The following is a 19,546-nucleotide window of genomic DNA, read 5'->3' as shown; positions in this document are numbered from 1 at the left end:
AATGAAAAGCCAACTCTGAAGCTCTGCACCTAGTAAAAATTTAATATAATAAAACAAATTGAAAACTGCAACATTATTTTAACCATTCACAATTAAAGTGGAGAAATTATAAGGCAGCCATTCATGGAATGATTTTGTGTACAAATGGTTTGAAAAAAGAGACATTAAAATTACAGTTCCATACAAGGAGTCAGGTAAACAGCAATGACCACGCAATGTTCTTCCCTGGAAAGCCAAGGCTGCTAAGAGATTTAATAAAAAGAAAATCAGAAATAAAAGGGTTTTTTGTTTGTTTTGTTGTTTTTTAAATTTGAGGTGAACAGAAATCTGAAACTCAAACTTCCCCACCACACCACTCCTCCTCCTCCCACCCCAAAAGAACACACTTCCTCCTCTCCCTCCCAAGTCCCACATAAAGCAGCACAGAACAGGACAGGAGCAGCAGCAGCAGCCTTTATTCCACAGCATCTCTCTGTTACTCTGCCAAGAGCTGGTACTGCACAGACACATCTGCTACTCTCAAAAGCTCCTTGAAGGCTCTGAACTTTTCCTGAATAAACAGTATTCCTGGGTCTCCTGGATGCCATACTTTTACACAATCCACCTAGAGATGGCTCTCTGAAACCAGAAGTCAGCAGCGGGTTTTTGTGTTTAACACCTGCCCATCTGAAATTACAGGGAACAATTATTGAAACCTCCTGTCTCGGTGTGGCAGATCTACCTTCCTCACACAAGTTAATGCCAGAGCAGCTTCTGCATCTGCCACCAGGTGCTGAAAACAAAAGATTATTTTTTTTTTTAAACACGAGGAATAATAGAAGAATTAGAGCAGTAGGGAAAGTACCTGAACACACTGGGACGAAGAGAAACACAGCTTTAGTCCAATTCCTACTGCCAATTAAGAAGTCATTAACTGGGAAAAAAAAAGGTGATGAGAAGATTATAGGTTTCCTAGAGGGATTTACAGAAGAAAGAAGGGAAATGCCTGGCACTTCGTTAAAGTGCTACCTGCTATTCCTACTGCCACCTACCTCACAGCAGAAACACGGGCAGAGATGGCTATTACAGGGAGAGTAAAGAGGAATTTGCTTGCAGCAAGGTCCCCTGAGGAGCAGAAAATTACACCAGATGGCCTTGACTACACGCAGTGCTTGGATTTATTGTGACAGATGGGAGATAGGTAAGAACAGGGATATGATAAAACGTGATATTTTATTTACCTCATTAAAATACTCTGCTTCTAGAAAATAATCCTCCACGTGGACCTAATGATTTGAAAAGTTTTGGTCATTTAAGATTTTGTATCCTCCCTATGACATATCCAGAATCTTCCTTAGTCATTGCAATTTCAGCTACGTAATTGAAAATAACAGTTCAACACAGAGATAACAGAGGCAGCAAAAAGGAAACACTACTTCCAAACAGATAAGAAGAACTTTCACAGAAGTCTTATATCACATAATTGAGTGCCAAAGTGAAAGCTACGTGTTATCAGGCTTTTTTTTTGCACCAATTTCAAATTGTCAATGTTTTGACTTTATATATCCCTCACCTGCTGCTCTAACTTGCCCTCTATAGTTCATGAATGATTGAGTATTACCATTCCTGGTAGCTGCCCCATCAAAAGAAACACGGCCTAAGGGATGGGGAAAAACCAAAGATGACAAGACTTCTCACCAGTCGCACCTGTTATGATTAATATGCTAGAGGTTACACCAGCAGTGAAGTAAACACTCATCCATATAAAAAGGTACTATCTGCACCCCCAAACTGCTGCAACTGTTGTGTACAAAATAAGGAAGGCTGAAGAGGAACAGTGTCAGGATACAAGTGTAACTAGCGGAGTCAGGGTTCCTGTGCAAATGGCAGATGATAAAATGTGGCTCTAGATAAATAAAAAAATAAAAGAGCATAGTACTTTTCTGCCACTGGGACTCCAGTCCAAATGTTTTCCACATACGGGCTGCTGGACCAGTATTTGAGAAACTCAAGTTTCTCCCAGAACACTGCAAGTTAGAACAGCTTCCCTACAGCCTGCGGCATGCCAGCATCATCCATCATGAATCAGCACTCATGTACATTCATCAGGCTTATTAAGGTTTGCTCTTTGGATCAGTTTTCAAGAATCAGACCTCACCCCTCAATATGAAAACTGTTTCAGGTCTGGTGGGAGAAGGACTCACCTTGCATACTTAGGCAGATAGCCTCCACTTTCAAAACTGCTGTTCTACAAAATGTAAGCATCTGTTGCTGCTCTAAGTTATTTCCTGCTTGCCTTTTTTTTTTTTTTTTTTTTTTTTTTTTTTTTACAGATCTCACAAACTCTTCAGATTCTGGAAACAAAAGGAAGGGTTAAATCAAGGTAAAATAGTGACATTACGAAGGAAGAAGGTAATTAAAGGGAAATCAGGAAGAACACCGGGAGCTCTGGTGTAAATACCCCTATATATCACTTGCACGCGTCAGTAACCTGTTCACTGAACCTTTTAACAGGTAACAACTAGTAAGTTACTAGTTGCATATGTATGTTGTAAAAACAGATTAAGGACGTGCAGCAGAGGATCTCATCTGCATCACTAATTTTGCAGTGGCTGTTCAAAACAGGATTAACTTTTGAAGCTCTAATGCCAAAGATGCTTGTTTAGGCCTGAAGTTCTATCTGAAAATAGTATCTTGTGGGAGAAGATCATTTCTAGTCATTTTTCAATGCTTTCAATGAACTTTTCAAGTTCACCTATTATATTGTAAAATACACAAATGAACGAGCACTCCTGGGGATCAATACTAGGTACGCTCCTGGGATACGCCTGCACTGTTACAAAGCCAACAGACGGAGCATCACTAGGCCGAGAGCCAGGCCATGCCCATTACTGGGCTATTAGACAAACAGGATGGTGACAAAAATGCAAAGAAGTTAAAAGGCACAACGGCCTGCGTAGTATAAGCAATAAATGGCATGAAGAAAGACACGCTCATTCAAATTGAAACAATAAGCACTTCAGGAAAGATATTTCAGGCTTTGAAAATCCATTAAAAAAAAACAAAAATTTATTTGGCAATGTTAGCTTTAAAAACTGCAGAAAAAGTATAGCTCAAAAAGGGTACAGCATTAAAAATTTTCCCCTAAAGAAAGAATTTTATGTTGAGTCTGTGCACATCAAGCATTCCTGACTTTTCAATGCACTACAGTTATTAAAGTGTAATATAATTTGCATAAGAGAAAAGGTGCCTGACAAGAAAATGCTGTGGCTTGGAAAGGGATGGATCTTTTATCACCCATCTGCAGTGAGAGGCGTCAGCAGTTGGCCATAAGTCTTCAAGTAGATTCACCGAATCTAATGACTATCAGTAAAAGGTGAAAGCAGGATTCCCAAAGGAAAGGCGAAACGCCTAACAGGTCCACTGGAAACCCACCAGGTTTTTCTTGCTTGCTTGTTCTTTTGTTTGTTTAGAACTGCTTTAGAAACACTTTGTACTCTACCTGTAACATAAATATTTATCTATAGATCTTGTTATGTTAGCCTTAATACATTTTATTTAATGAGAAACACACACACCACTGATTTCAGTGGTTCAGACTCTTGAAAATGAGCTAGTAAAGTTCTCTGGTCCCTCAACAGGTGCTTCCATCAGATTTTTACTCCTCAGAGCCCAGAACACGTTGATTTCAAAGGACAACACAGATCTCTCTCAGGAGTAGCAGTAGTGTAATCACAGTTACAAATACCTAATTCCCGCTAACATTTTTGGTGCCTATGCTTTACTTGGTGGAAGACCATCTCCCAGTAAATACTGCCTGTTTAAAACTTATTAACAATTGCATAAATAATCAAAACGATACTCTCCTTGCTTCTATCCCTTAAATAATGGAATACACTGCAAAATTCATTTGCGCACTCTTAACCAGCTGATTTCCTACTCTAATCCTACGCTTTCTCTATAGCATTTCCTTCCTATCAATGACACCTCTGTCACAACAGCACTGTTGTCCAGAATTCTGAGCAGCCCGCGTTCGCAATACAATTAATGACAAACATTACAAGAACCGTTCACATTGCCAAGACAACACGGAACCAATGGGGGAGAGCCCCCTTCTTCATTAGTAAGAAGACTTCAACCTCTCAAAAGGCAGCCATCCTTTGTTTTTGCTCTCAGCTTTGAAAGCTGAACTGCAGGATACTTTGGTGATTGCAATTTCATGATGAGTCGCTATGTTCTTCCCCACTCACCTTTCTCAAACTCCAAATTCCATCTTCCCTGAGAATAGGGCCAGAAGTAACAATTAAAATAGCAAATGTCTTCAGAGAAGTTACACAGAATTTATGTCCGGCTGCCAAAGTACATTTTGCTACACTAAAAATTTTCCCAGTATTCCTCATTTTGCAATCAAGGTTCCCTCTGAACTCCATAAAGTAGGTGGGATGGATGATGGATAAGACAGACAGTGATAAAGGGAGCAGCCGACATTTACTGCTCATGTCAGATCAAGGAGGAGAACGGTGAAATTCGCGCTTTTAGTGATGGTGTCCAATGGACAAAACTAGAGGAATAAGGCATCCTAAGACTAGGGCTGCCACCTCCAGACGGCTGAGTCCTTTTCCTCCAGTTGATTCAGGTTTGTGGCTATGAGCAATTCCTCCTACTTCTGGGAGGACGTGAACTGTGGCAACGTAAAGAAAAGTCCCAGCAGAAAAAAGCATAGCAACTCCGGTGGCATTGACTTCTGAAAGGGCTTCTTTGCTACTCTGTGAAATAGGAAAAAAGCACAAAGAGAAAAAATTGAAGATGAGCAGAAGTTCTTCAATCAATAATAAAACAATTCTATAAAGGTCCAGACAAAGTAAGACTTCTATCAACTCTCGTTCTCTCACAGTGACAATAGTTTAGTATGTTGCTTAATGTCTTCCACCTCACATGGGGATAGTGACATTATAAAGCTGATGGGAGACAGAAAGAATTATGAACCTTGTATGATATTCATTTCCCTTAACTCCACCGCTAAGCTATGTTTTGGGCAGGACAAACATCTCAGACCTACCTTGCTTAGCCCCAGGTATGTCACCATGGACATAACAGGTGCTGCCAACGCAAAGACCAGCAAGTGTTTTCTAATTCGATTCCGTTCCAGCCCAGCATGCATCAGGAAGGAAACCAGGCCAAAGGCAGCTGGTGCCTGCAAAAAACAATATTTACTGGTAATACAATTCCTTCTAAAATTACCTGAAATACGCGATAAAGATTAAGTTGAAATATGACTTACTTCACTGGAATGCACAGATTTCAAAGAAATTCAGGGAAGGCACTTATATGTTTCAGTTAACCCAGATAAACAGAATCCTATACAATACTCTGCCTTAAGAACACTACCTAATGGGAAGCCATGTTGTGCCTATCATTCAAGTAAATGACATTTCGTATTTTCATCAGCCTACAAACTATTTTATTTATTTGTGTTGCAATAGAGACACAGAAAAATATTTGAAGGTCTCCAGAGAAGAAGAAATGTGAATTAAGAAAACTGTGAATTAAGAAAATCCTGTCCATCTCAGCAAACTGCAGTCCTAGCCCTGTTTTATGACCCATCTTTTTTGGGGTAGCAACACATTTTAAAAGTTTCTAAAGAAGAAATTAATGGAATGATCTCCAACTGCAGACTCACAGATATGGATTGCTCTACTCATATTGTCAATTATTTCTTTGCAAAAAGAAGGGATAGAAACAAGAGTTGAGACTGTTCTCATGCTGATTCTAGAACGAGGACTGCAGTTATAGATGCGCAATGCTATTCTATTAGTGCAATGCTGGGAAAGGTACCAGAAGTAAAGATATTTGTGTAGTCATAAATGCTCAGGTGTTCATTCTGACTTGAGCGGTTGCTATAAACCCTAAATTTCCATTAACTTCTGTAATTTCTTTTTTTTTCCATCCTGATATTATGCATTTTTAGATTATTCTTTTTTTTTTTTTTTTTAAATAAAGCTGAAGCAGAAAAATTCTACAATTTAACATGGAAGGGAAAAGATTCCCAAAGAGAGAGAGCAAATGAACAGAGACTGAACAGCTCCTTTGGTTTGTTCATCATTCAGTTATATTTCTATTCCCACTGTGAAGCAAATACTTTTCTATCCCCGCCACTAACATCCAGTTTCTTATTCACAAGGTGCAGCTGTCCTGCTCATAGAGTTTACTGTATTTTTACTCACATAAAGACAATACAACTCCACCCTGACAGTACTACTCAAGACAAACTAAAATGTATTAGAGCTGGTTTTATGTGCAGTCTCTCCTTTAAAAAAAAAAAAAAACTTAAAGAAAGAAAATGAGGGGAAAAAGTGAGAAAGACGAGCATCAATCTGGATCAGAAGAAAAGAATCCAAAAAATGACCACAAAAGATATATTCTTTCAATATCACATATTTCTTGATAATCTTTTGGAGAGAAATTTTCTTTTAAAATTGTGCAACTGCAAAATTTAAGAAGTCAGTTAATTTGAACATTACAAATAAAAAATGAAAAATTATGTTTGGCATTAGCTGTGAAATAAGCTTCACAGCAACATGTGACACTGTTATCACCACCTTTAAAGAGGATTACATAAAGAATGGTTTATTGCATGAACATTGAACAGAAGATGTACTAAACCTGAATTTCCTAACATTTGGGACATACAATAATACAAAATCGTGCCTGCATAAACGTATGACTAACTATTGTAATATACGTATGCACTGCCATAAGTCATGTGCATCAGCACACTTACATAGCCAATCTTTGCATAAACATTAAGGAAAAAAGATCTTTCCATCTTCACTGCTTGCCTGTTATCATTAACAAAACGTTTCAAAGTTTTTCCTACAGAAGTGTCATGATTGATGTTGAAGCTACTACAATAACACAAGTAATCAGAAGTTATTTTTTAGCCCTCCAATACTATGTAGTTTTGAAAGACTAACCCCACACACTGTGAAACCCTTCATAACATGAATATCCTTCCTATTTTTTTGAGAACAGAGGTAAAAAAGATGTGAACAGTGTAAAAAAAAAGCTGTGTAACAGCATAAAAGTTTGTGTCCTTGAAAATACTAACATATAATCCTGTAGTCCACCATGCAGAACTTGTTTGAAAACACCTTTTATAACAACAAGATTCCTTAAAAAAAAAAAGAAAAAGAAAAACCCATCCCTCCCCACCAAAAATACTAGCTAAAAGAACACCAAAACACCTTGTTTCATAAAAAGTAAGGTGAAGCTGCTATATTTCTTAATGAGCTGTTCTTCTGTCCCTGCATTTGGGAGACTCCTCCCAACGACTGCAGATAAATTAGGCAGTAAGAAGTCTGAATTTCTTCTCATTTGCACCTCATTCAGACTTACATCCATCATTTACTATTCTGTCATACATCATACCAGTGCTTTTTGGTCCCTGCTAACCTGTTCATTTCAATGGGATAACACTTCCAGATTACACCATCAAGGAAATTTAAGATCTTTAGTAATGTCTGTATGCTTTAACAGTCTTTTAATGAATAAAGAACAGATTTTCGGTTGTTGACTTACCTTGTGCAACATAATTGCAACAAACACTATCAACTGGACACTAGTTTGAGAAGTAGAAGCTGCTGCACCCAACGCAACACCATCGGCTGAAAGAGAAGTAAAAGTTCCTGGATTATTCCTCCACATAAATTTCAGCTGCCCCCCCATAATGGCTGGGATCACAAAACATTCGAGAAGTCCTGTTACTCAAAATACTATTAAATAAACCAGCCCAACACATAATTCATTCCCCTTTGTTTCTTCAGGTAAAACAATTTGAGGATTTCAGACAACCCACAACAGGAGCTGTATCACTTTCCCCAAGACCATAAAAATTATAATGAGAATGTATACAGCACTGACTAAGTCTGACAAATTATAATCAGGTAACAAGATTACTAATTTTAGTTTTCTGTTGTAGAAATGCTGTCTGTATAAATTTTAAAAAGCTGCTTTAGATTCTTAACATTAAAAGAACTTTAATTACTACTCTTTAAACGACTGCTTAAATAATTTTAGTACCATTTAACAATTTTATTGTCTAAATGAAATAGGAAATAGATACCGTATTAATCCGTACTATATAGACACTTTGTTTAGTGAAATACCTTTTGATCAAAATTAAGACATTTACACAGTAGCTGTCAGCAGAAGAGATTAAAGGCACCATATTTACACTATGGATATATAATAAAGGATTACAACAGGAACATGGGCTGACTGCAATACATGCTTCATTTTTTCAATCCCTGCAAGTCAACATAAATGTTTCAGTCAAACCTTTAAGCTCCACCCTAAAATTTCCTTTTTCCACATGATATTATTTTTTATTTTTTAAAAACACATCTCTACTGACAAGAAACCCAAAGGTGTTTCATACTATGTATCAAATGTGTAAGCATGTATTGAAATTCTGCAGCTACAGCAGCCAGCAAAGGACAGGCAGAAAGCGTCACACAATTTTTAGATTGGAAAAATAAAGAAGGGAAAACACAGCACTCAAAATTCTCTGAAACATTCTGAGTACTGGAGTATGTTTTCTTAGCCACTTCTGGTAAAAAGCCTTAGTTCTTTCCCCTCTTTTTTTGTTTATAAAAAAGCCACCTTCAAAACCAAAATGCAAGTGTTTCTATTGCACCTAGGGACACGCCACAGAGCAACAGAAGCCCTCAAGTTCTAACAAGAGGTCCCTCATTACCTGCAGCATGGACCACTAATCCCAGTGTTGTGGTGATCTTGGAGTTGCCCGATCTAGCAGCTTCTGGATCTGAAATGGTCATAAGGCAGGCAAACATAATGAGAACAAATACACAAATTACGCTGGAAGAAAAATTGTAAGTACCACTGCACATCACTTACCTGTGATAAGCGGTTCAGGCAGCTATACTCAAAACTAACAGCTCTTGTATTTCTGCATTAAATTTATTATAAAATAGTTTGACACTTAACACCTTCAAATCACCCTAAGTTCCATCAACAAGTAACAGAATCATAGACTATTCTTTGCAACTTACAGGATCACTGATACAGGCAGTGCTGGCTGTTTTTCTTAAGCTCCTGAAACCAAACCTTGAAGTTCTTTGCTACCAAGGGGAAGAAAATCTAGCTTTCAGATCCCGAACTCGAGTTACACCAACGGTCAGGATGCTTCCCCCTCCCCACCCCCCAGCCCAGTTTTCCTTCAGGTGAAAGATCTGCGACAGTCCCTGTTGAACTGATTCTCTGGGAATTCCCAGTAAGCAATAAATTCTACTTCTTGTGGGGGCAGTTGCAAAGATTTCAGTAGTTTTCCTGACCCAGTGTTTTGACTGCAGCTGTTTGACAACTACTCTGAGGATGCTTTCATGTTAAATAATTATACAGACCAGCCCATATTTCCACTGTTATTGCAAGCAGCAGTGAAAGTGATACGAGGAAGCTGCACTGTTTATCACAGTGATAAGTCCTATGCAAATATAGGAGCATATTATTCAACTGTTTTATTCCAGAATAGTTCAACAGGAGTTATTTAATTATACTGCAAGCATGCTTACACAGCTATTTTAACAAGTCTGCACTGCTGCCAGAAGAGAAAAATAGTGTTCCTTTTCTCCTGCCTGTCCCCTTCCTGCAGTCTCACATCACGGAAGTGAGCTGGCTAAATAAATTAACGTACTCTCTTCCAACAGATTGGTCTTCTGAATCAAGGAGAACCTATGTGAGCAATTGCACGGGATGACAGTGCTGGTATACTCATGTCAGAACAGGAGATCAGTCACAAAACACGTTTTCTCAAGTTCTTCAACTGCATTGATTGATCAGAACTAGAATTCAAAGGGACGGTCGCATTTAAGTTCGTACCTCTTTCCGGCCTGCAGAATTTTTCTAGTTTAGAGAAAGTAAAATCTAGTTACATGGAAAAGGAAAAACTACCAGGCACTGGTTCAAATGAGAAATATTTTTCTTCAGTAGCTTTAGGAAACACTACAAAAACATTACTACATCTCCTGTGATAGGGGTAAAAACAAGACAAAGCTTTCCTTAATAACCGATTTCATACTGTGCATCTCTTAACACAGACCACAGCCAATTTTGTCCTATTTGTTCTAAATAGAGACATGGAAAAGGGTCATAATCTGTACAAGCCACTGATTTTCCTGGCAGTGGCTCACCCACGTCCCTTTGTCATCCTTACTAGCAAGGTTTTCCTTGAAAATCCAAGGAAGTGAGCTACCATGTCTGTGGCTCCACTTATGCTTCTGAAACGGCGTGAAATGACACACAGCCCCTGAACTTGCCTCATAACTGTCCCATCACACTGACCCCATACAAGCATTTGTGCAGCTGCACCATGAACTGCTAAGGATGCAAACAAAACATTTCCCCCCCAGCTCCTTCTTTGCTGTGGTGTGTGTGTTCCTTAATTTTGGAGGGGCAAATTCTACTAACAGAAGAGACTACGTGGGGAAAAAATGAGCAGCCCGAGGCAATAAATGCCTTTCTCAATGACAAAATACCTTTGGTGCATTTTAAGCTAGAGTCTGGATGTGAAGCTGCAGCAAGAAACAAGGGCAACTGTGGGCATTTTGAGAATCTTGCAACAAGTTGAGAAATCTTTGGACTTCGCAGGAAGCATTTTCAAGTGAGGCTGTAGACTAATACAGGAGCTCAGCCGTGCAGTTACAGTAAGGACCAGAGCTTAAACGTAGTTCTTTCTGCAGTCTTACTTCTGATAATTTTTTGGTTTTTGCAAATTTTACCTACATGTATGACAATTAAGTAGGAAAAATAATGATGGTAAGACTAACCTGACGTTTTGGGGAAAGCCAAAGAAACCCCCTATAGGCGATACTGTAAACCAGACAATAACTCAAGTGTCAAGTCACCCTCCACCGCCACACTACACGTGCCTGCAGTTATTTCACATTAATGAAGCAAGCTCTCAAATTATGCTGGATTCCAGGACAGGTTTCCAGCACAAACATTTCACACAGATCCTGCTTTATGTTTGTACAGCACCTACTGAAATTCTGGATGTGACTGGTCAAATTAAATCCCGATAGCATTGAAAAAAGTCACACCTTGCTAATTAGAACTAATTAGCAAGACTAACTCTCTTTACTTACCATCTGTAGAGTGCACATGAGAGCTGCCTATCTGGTCAACCAGAAGCATGAAGACAAAGCCAAGGACAAGAGAAACACCAATGTAGGCGTGCAACCTGGAATGGTCATGGCCATACTCGTGTACAACCGGGATTTCTGCGACCTTCTCAGACTCCACCACGTGCTGCATCTCACTCACTGGGTGATGCTTCCCTGCGGCAGCCAAACAAACAGATTACGAGACAGTGGACGAAACATGGCGTGGTCACTTTTCTCTTCCTTTTCTCAAAACATTCCTCATACATTCTTAGACAACACACAGAAATCATTGTTTAAAGTTTTTTCTTAGCCCAGTTTCCTAGGATAGCACACATTTCATAGAATCATACAATGCTTTGGGTTGAAAGGGACCTTAAAGATCACCTAATTCCAACCCCCTGCCATGGGCAGGGACACCTCCCACCAGCCCACGTTGCTCCAAGCCCCATCCAGCCTGGCCTTGAACACTGCCAGGGATGGGGCATCCACAGCTTCTCTGAGCAGCCTATTCCAGTGCCTCACTGCCCTCCTAGTAAAGAATCTCTTTCAAATACCCAATCTGTATCTACCCTCTTTTAGTTTAAAATCATTATTTCTTGTCCTATCACTACACCCCTGATAGAGTCCCTCTCCTGCTTTCTTGTAGGCCCCAGACATTTGTCTGGTTTAACAAAGTTAAACCAGTTTCCAGCTAATAAGTGAAGAATCTTATCAGAAGAATCTTAAGTGAAAAATTTGCTGTTGGCAGAAGGAAGGCCTAGACATAAAGAAATACACTGTTAGAAAGGTACAAGCAAAGATCAGGAATAAGAAATAGCACTGATTAAGCAAGTTTCCATCAGAAATTCTTGCTTGCATCAGAAATTTCCATCAGTTTCCATCAGAAATTCTGAAGTCTTCACCGTAAACAATGTTACTGATTTTAGTCTAATTTTAATCTCATTTAAGGGTAAAAAGGACTAACAGGATTAGCATACAGTACTTAAGAAAGTACAATATTAACTAGATTGTTTCACTAGTCTAAAAGCAACCAATGTTTTCTCAGTATGAGAACAGGCACAGGCTTGGAAGGAATTATCGTGCAGCTCTGGAAAGCTTTCTGACTTCCGAAGAGCCAATTTGTTGTGCCTGAATCAAGGTAAGGATGTAACAAATTTAGACAAGAATAATCACTACACTTCAATGCAAAATCTGTCTGCATTTTTAAGGTTTACTCTAGATATGCTGCTACCTAAAAAAATAGTATAATATCAATCACCCTTTTTAAAAAAAACAGCAACAAACAAAATGGAGCACAGCACATTACTCCTTTTCTAACATCTGCGGTGTAAGTGACAAAAGCAAAACTGTCATTTTTGAGAGGTTTTTGGTTGGCAACTTCTGAAGTTTTAGACACCAACAGTAAAAACGTGACTGATTCAACTCGTCTTTATGCTGGAGTATTCACACGTTCTTGGATTTGCCTCAGTCGTACCACCCTCCTGCACAAGATGTTGGCACCACGCCATTACTACAGACAAAGAGCATTAGAATAGGCTGGCTGATTGAAAGACTTCACACACCTCACTTTGCTGCACAAGATCAACCAATAAATCAATTTAGACCAAACAATATTGTTGCCATCTCTATAAAAAAGATAACATTGCTTCAGATTATTTCAAGATGCTAGACGTTGTGGGTAATTCACAGCAACCACAGTCAGGCAGTTTCACCAGTTAAAGCAAAGGACCACAGTCACCAAGGAATTTTATGTATTGGTAATACTTGGTTTCACTCCGTACATACGTGCATAAATAGGTTTAGGAGCAAATACTAATCTGAATCATGGCATGCTGTTTGCTCTCACTGCAGCCTAAAAGGTCAAAAAATGAGCAGTTATTTATTCTGCAGCCTGGGGGAAAATACAGAGCGGTAAGTGACTTTTGTAACAATGGCAAACTCTTGTTCTGATAACAGGCAACCAGAGTTAAATTACACTTGGAACTGGGCAAACACAGCCCATATACGTACATACATGTGTGTGTAAACCATATACAGCCTTAAGCCTCGGCGTTCCCTTCAGCACCTTTCTAGACTTAGTGACGTAAATGGGTGCAGTTGCAAGAGCTGTACTGAAAGCCGATAAGTTCTAAGAATCTTAAGCTTAACTTTGAATATCCTACTTCTCTAAGAAAGGTATCACAAGTATTTTTGTAGTTAAAGCCGTAACATCTGTGATTTTTGCCTCTCTGCAATATAAAAATAAATAAAATCTCATTCTCTCTTGCACCTGCAAGAAATGAAAACAATGACTTAGGATTTGATTAGCAAGTGCAATGTGTTGGGCAAAATTAAACTACAAAGAAGACTACAGAAAGCAGAATTATCTGGAAGAGATCATTCTCTTAGTGTCACTTACACATTTCCTTACAGACAGAATCACTTCACTAATAATACTGTGAGCTCGGAATTGAGCCTGAAGTCATTCACAGGAAAAAAAAATCTTTTTTACTAGGTAAATACTTCTGACATTTCCCCTGATAATATAATATAAAAAATATAGATTAACAGCTCTAAACATCTGGATGTAGATATTATTCGTGAACAGTACACCACATTTAGTGAAAAACATGCAAATATTCACAGTAATTGTATTTACTGCTATCCATATCATTAGAAGAAAATTTATTCTACTTTGAATTAAAGTGGAATGCAGAGCAAACCCACAACTACAGCTCATTAGAGACATCCTACATTAGAGTGCACAAATTACAGTACAGTATAAAAGCATAATCAGAGGTTCTTTTACTTCTTGATAATGGATGATTTTATAGATTTGAAGTAAACAGAAGATAATAAGTGAAACAACATAAATTTAGTGGAAACTAAAGCACAATAGATGAAAGCATACTCCTAAAAAGAAATGTAAAAGGTTGTTGAAATAAGAAAAATGCAATAGCACACAGAAACCAGAGTATTACAATTATCTGTCGATTACAGATTAGGAACAATGGGACATCAGACAATTGCTGATTTTTCTAGTTTCAACTTCATAGGCCTTACTCCTGTGACTGTTAAGTTGTTGCTGTTTACCACTGTCTGTATGATACTTCCCAGCGTGCTCAGAATCAGAAAGTTGTCAGAAGGTAACATGACAGCACGTCACGCCAAACTAAAGCAAGATTCAAAGGGCACTCCAGACAAAGGTAACGGGCCCCAACTATTCAAAATAAGGTCATAACCTCAAACTGAGGATTTTCCAAGACTTCTGGGTACAAGATGTGCTTATACCACCCAAGACAGAAATGTCTCCTACTCTGCAAATTAGCCCCACGTAACCACGATTTTCAGTCAGGTGCCTTAAGGTATCTTGGTTCCAGCTTCAGACCATTTTAACTGGCTTGGAACAGCCCCCCAGCTTGCTGCGAGCAGGAACAGCAGCTGCCATCCAGCGTTCTTTCTCCACACTTGTGAGAACCTATCCATACTTCTGTAAGTTCTTCAGTTTCAAAAGAGAAAACTCTTACATGGCAAGTACACATAGCATAACACGTACACATAAAGCACTTCCAGCAATTGCTGAAACGAGAAGTGATCTACATTACGAAATGCAACAGCAAATAGTCGATGAGTCCATTCTCACCCAAAGACATCCCTACACCTCATCAGAGGTTCCAGTGAAAGTTAAACTTTAACTCTCCCCACAATAAGAAACATTACACATGACCCAGCATAACGGGCTATGGCTCCATGAGCAGTCTGTTACACTGGACCCGCAAGCGACCGGATCGCTCGGCAAGAATCACCTGATCCGCAGCCTGATCACACTCCTCTCCCAAACCACCAGAAACGTGCAGTATCTTATCTACGGCAGTTCTGTATTTGTACGCGGGCTTTGTGTCATACTGTGAAAGCCCCTGCCAATCTTACCTTAAAAGCCCTACAAACAGGCCCCACTAAATAATAAATCATGGCCTAGGTTATCTTGAACATGGCTATCTACATAGTTTTGGTTCTTACCCTCCAAAATGTCTTCATAAAGTGCATGTACTCCTTCAGGCACAATGACGGCCAAGGCAGTTCCGCACAGCAGCCCGGCGCCCAGAACAGTCACCAACTTTAATCTCTCCTGCAAGCAAGCACAAAACAAGTATCACCTTTACGAAGGAAAATGCTTCCCTTACTTTCCCTCATTAACAGAGGTTAAATGGGGGATGGGGAAGAAGTGGAGTGGAGGAGAGAGAACGACCCACGAAACCTCTTGCTGATTTATACTCAGGAGACCTGGTTGCATAGTCCTATATTTCTAACTTGCTGAAATGTGAATGTACTCAGTGTCCAATACAAACAACTGAAATAGGAAATGAAAGTTGGAGACAACCCATTAGACTAGCAACATCAGAGAAGTGAAGTGGTGCATACTTGAGAACAGCAAGGATTGTCATAATTGACACTAATGTTTTTTGGGGGCTAATTTGCACCCAAGACCTCAAATTGCAAAGCCTGCAGAGACCAAGGATCACGGAGACTATGTCTGAATTGGAGCATGTTCACAATTCTACGTTTTATCTCTACTCTGGGTTTGCTATCAAATACCCTTCCCACTAGAAACCTACTTAAACCTGCAAGTTCCCTAAAGCCTCTCCTAGGTACAGCACAACACAGGATAAATCACCCGTTCCTGAAAAAGTCAGGCTAAGTAACAAAGGAAGATATATAAATAAAGTAAATTGCCAGATAAAAGAAAGAAAAATGAGAGAGACAAAAATATAAACGCCTCTACAAATGCAAATACGTTGGTTAAATAAGAGTACAAACCACAAAGTCAGCTATATTTATATAACAGAAAAAGGCTAAGAAAAGTTTTAGGACCGCAGAAAAAATAAAAGGAAGATTTTAGAGCAAAAAAGCTCTACCTTCACCTACAAGTTTAGAGAGACACAACAAACCAAGTTAAGCTGTTATAAGATTGTTACAGGAGATGAACTACGTTTCAGTCTCTAAAACAACCCTTGCACAAAAGTCTGTCCTAAAACTGACATATTTTAATGGCATTGTATTTAATAGGGTATCACTGAAGAAGAGAGTTTATTTAAAAAAAAACACAGTTGTGAATAAAAAATAGTTAAAGAGAAGTGTACTTTTGTGTATTTGAAAGATCTGATGATGTGTTCTATGTATTCAAAAAGGCGTCAAATGAAGTTTTATGCAGCAAGTATAACACAGAATTACAAACCACAGCCATCCCTTGTCCCCCCTGCAAAGAGAGCTTTTAAAATACACGCCAGTTGGTTGGTTTTGCAAATTTGTAATTAAATCTTAACGAAAATTACATAAACTTAATGTTTTTAAAGTACAGTAAACAAAAGTAGTTTAGTTTATACTCCAGGAAAAGTTTCTACATGCTTAAAAAATACCACAATGGGTAGGTAGACATTTGACACCATAAGTAACGACTGTTTTCCTAGTTATATTCTAATTTTGGACCAAACAAAACCAAAAAGCCAGGGATGCTGCCCCTCTCTCAACTGCAGTACTGTTTGACTAAATTCTATTTTACCAATATAAGAACAGTTCATTATACTTTTTGCTTCCCTGTGACCACAACACTGACAGGCTACAGTCAAAGTCACGTGCTGAAAATGCAATTATATAGGCGTCGTCTGCTAGACTTCAAAATATGACAACTTGCAGAGGTCACTCCTGAACTAGCCTGTAACACAGTGCATACAGTAACCACGCAAAACTGGATCCTCGTAACAACTGGGTATCACCTGTTTTGTGGCAGAGCCATCACCTTCCATGCACAAGAGGACTGCGTGCCACCAAATAGCAATGTTAGCTACCAGAGCCCTGGAGACAAAGGTCTGTGCTCAAACATTGTGAAACCACTCGTAGCACAGACACGTCGTGCCACCTGCCCTCTCACACGCCGCAAGGACAGGCACCGCTTATCTCGCCTGCACAGGTGACATTGGCATAGAAGAAATAGGAGGCTCTCGACAGCACAACGGGCTTTCTGAAAACAAGCCAAGTGGGACCATAGGGAAACAATTACAGCATCACCAGGGAAAACATGAGTACTAATACGCAAGAGATGTAAAGTTTCCATCAACATGCATGGTACGGTTGCATGTATGACAATTACAGTTGATAAATCATTAAACAGTGGCAATCTAGATGAAAAGATTATCTTCCACACCCACTGTTCCCAAAGTAGCTTTGCCAAAATATGATGTTTCAGAATGAAAACAAAATGGTTTTACACTGCAGCACTATATTCTCTCTTACGCTGTGTGTGTGTGTTTGCCAAAAAACATCTCAAGTACTACTTCAAATACAGAGTACTGCTTGAATTTGGACATCTGTGAATTTTAAAAATGCATGAAAATAATAAACACTAACAAGTTACTATTTCAAGAGAAGTCTGCATTTCTTTTTCAATATGAAATACTTCAAAACGGTGAATACAGCTACCTAATAACTGCAGCTTATCCAGACAGGCATCCAGGAAATCAAACTATTTCGGTTCCAAAACCCACTTGTGTGTCTCTTCTTAAGAGCAGCAGCAGAGTAAATGCTGTTAAAAAATGTACAGGGAAAAACCTAAATTCCTCAAAACACCGAGCTGTTCCACAGCTCAGTTATTTCTTCGTTTAAATCTTCACGTCATTGAAGCTCTTACTTGGACCTAGCAAAAAGTAAACAGTCCCATTCCAGTCAACACTGTGAGTCTTTATTACCCAAGGAAAAGATTCAAACTACCTGAACAACTTTTTTTTTTGTTTTGAGCATTTAGGCTACAACTTCAGAGAGCCTCAAGTACTGGTAGAGTGTGGTTTCTGGCCCAAGGTCAGTCTTCTAGAGTACTTCATGTAAATCGGGATTAAACTGAAAATGTGCATCTGCCTGCAGAAATAAAGCAAAGAGCTGTTCATCTGTACCTTTTTACCACTAATGTTTAGCTATACCAGGCTTTATTGGAGCTTCAGACTTTCAAGAATATTCAAGTGTAATTAAAAGAATAGAAACAAATAAGAAATCAAAACACAAACAATCAGGTCCACAATTAAACCCATCTGAAGAAATGTATTAATTAACAAATAATTTTATTGTTCTCCATCATCTGTATTTATTATGTACAGCATTAATTTGCTTTCTACTTAACCATGATAAGTACCCAGGGGGAGGAGGCATTTTTCTCTATTACCACCTGTGAAGCTTTTTGCAAACCACATAACGCACAGCCCAAACAGCCATTTCGGTTTTAAATTGCCCGTGTAGCAGGGGGCCTAAGCAACCGTTTTAAATAAAGCGATTGTAACTTCTCATCAGACACTTCCAGGACCGGTGTTCGCACATAAATCATTTCCACAGACACAGTTCTGTTGTTAAACCAGCAAAGCAGACAGATCCTTAAAACAGCAAGTTTACGGCAAGTGTAAAATCGAATCGAGGATTTCCGAGAGTTGATGAGCCCACGATAAACTCGTTTGTACACGTGTGTGCTGCTGGTAAAGCACTGCCTACGCAGAAGGCTGGCAAGTGTGTGACTGCTGTTGATGCCGAGTGCCACGTTTCTGGATTCCCACCGACCTGTATTCCGGCAGCTGCCGGGAGTCCCAAAACAGGCAGGGACTGCCTGATCCAACCATACAAACGGGTATAACCTACACAAACACCGGGCAAGAACACCACCTCCGAACAACACGAAACACAGCCGGAGGCAGCAGAACTGCGCACAGCCGCCCTCCTTTGAGGCGCGCAGTAGAAGTTAAGCCGGGACTCCGGGCATTTCTGACAGAAACTCGCAAGGAGCACCAAGCCCGGCTCCCGCCGCGCCTGCCCGCTACGCGCCTCAGCCTCTGCTCCGCCTGGGGCCGGAGCGCTCCGACGGGCTTCGGCTCCCGCACCCGGCCTCCGTGCGGGTTGCTAACGAGCACAAGCGGACCGCGCCTCGCGCTGCCCCCTCACCTCGGAGAAGTTGACGGCCAGGGGGATGATGCCCGCCACATAGCAGGCCACCAGCATGGCGAGGGACAGCAGGCAGATGGCAGGGAAGTCATCCATGGCGCCTGGCGGCGAGGTCCGGCGGCGAGCTGCCCGCCCCAGCCCCGCCTCACCTCGCCTCACCTCACCTCAGCCCGTGCGGACGCCCAGGGCCCAGGCGCGGCCCCGGCCCATGGCTGCCCCCTCAGCGGCTCCCCCTCAGCCGCCCCCTCACCGAGCGGCACCGCGGCGCTTCCCCTTCCGGGCCTTCCCGGCTCCAAGATGGCGGCCGCCCGCCACCCGGAGGCGGGAAAGCGCGGCTCCCTTATCAAAGATGGCGGCGCAGCCCGCTTCCCTCCCCCCCCCCCCCCCCGCTCCTCCAACGCGTCCCGCTCGGCTTCCACCCGCCGCCCTCAGCG

The 19,546-nt window shown here is 40.3% G+C and overlaps 1 protein-coding gene across 1 annotated transcript; it reads right to left on the bottom strand.

The window, feature by feature from the left end:
- Nucleotides 1-24: 24 nt before the first annotated feature.
- SLC39A9 (solute carrier family 39 member 9) lies at nucleotides 25-19,411 on the bottom strand. The gene is made up of 7 exons (XM_080595406.1): nucleotides 19,113-19,411; nucleotides 15,159-15,267; nucleotides 11,142-11,333; nucleotides 8,735-8,803; nucleotides 7,558-7,643; nucleotides 5,039-5,173; nucleotides 25-4,745 (listed from the first exon to the last, which is right to left on the bottom strand). Exons 1-7 carry the CDS (start codon nucleotides 19,206-19,208, stop codon nucleotides 4,515-4,517), a joined length of 918 nt encoding a protein of 305 aa, XP_080451532.1. The 5' UTR covers nucleotides 19,209-19,411; the 3' UTR covers nucleotides 25-4,514.
- Between the last annotated feature and the right edge of the window lie 135 nt (nucleotides 19,412-19,546).

This window comes from Anser brachyrhynchus (assembly GCF_964034855.1).
Source record: "Anser brachyrhynchus genome assembly, chromosome: 5".
NCBI classification, from domain to species: domain Eukaryota; kingdom Metazoa; phylum Chordata; class Aves; order Anseriformes; family Anatidae; genus Anser; species Anser brachyrhynchus.
Note: the sequence above shows the minus strand (reverse complement) of the source record. Positions and strands in the feature narration are given on the sequence as shown.

Bases quoted from the DNA above. Each gene is read 5' to 3' on its own strand.
- SLC39A9 (XM_080595406.1), bottom strand. From the start codon at position 19,208: ATGGATGACTTCCCTGCCATCTGCCTGCTGTCCCTCGCCATGCTGGTG. The intron at 15,268-19,112 runs GTGAGGGGGCAG...GCTTGCTTGCAG, and splicing joins TGGCCGTCAACTTCTCCGAG to GAGAGATTAAAGTTGGTGAC. The intron at 5,174-7,557 runs GTAAGTCAACAA...TGTTTTTTGCAG, and splicing joins TTGCAATTATGTTGCACAAG to GCACCAGCTGCCTTTGGCCT.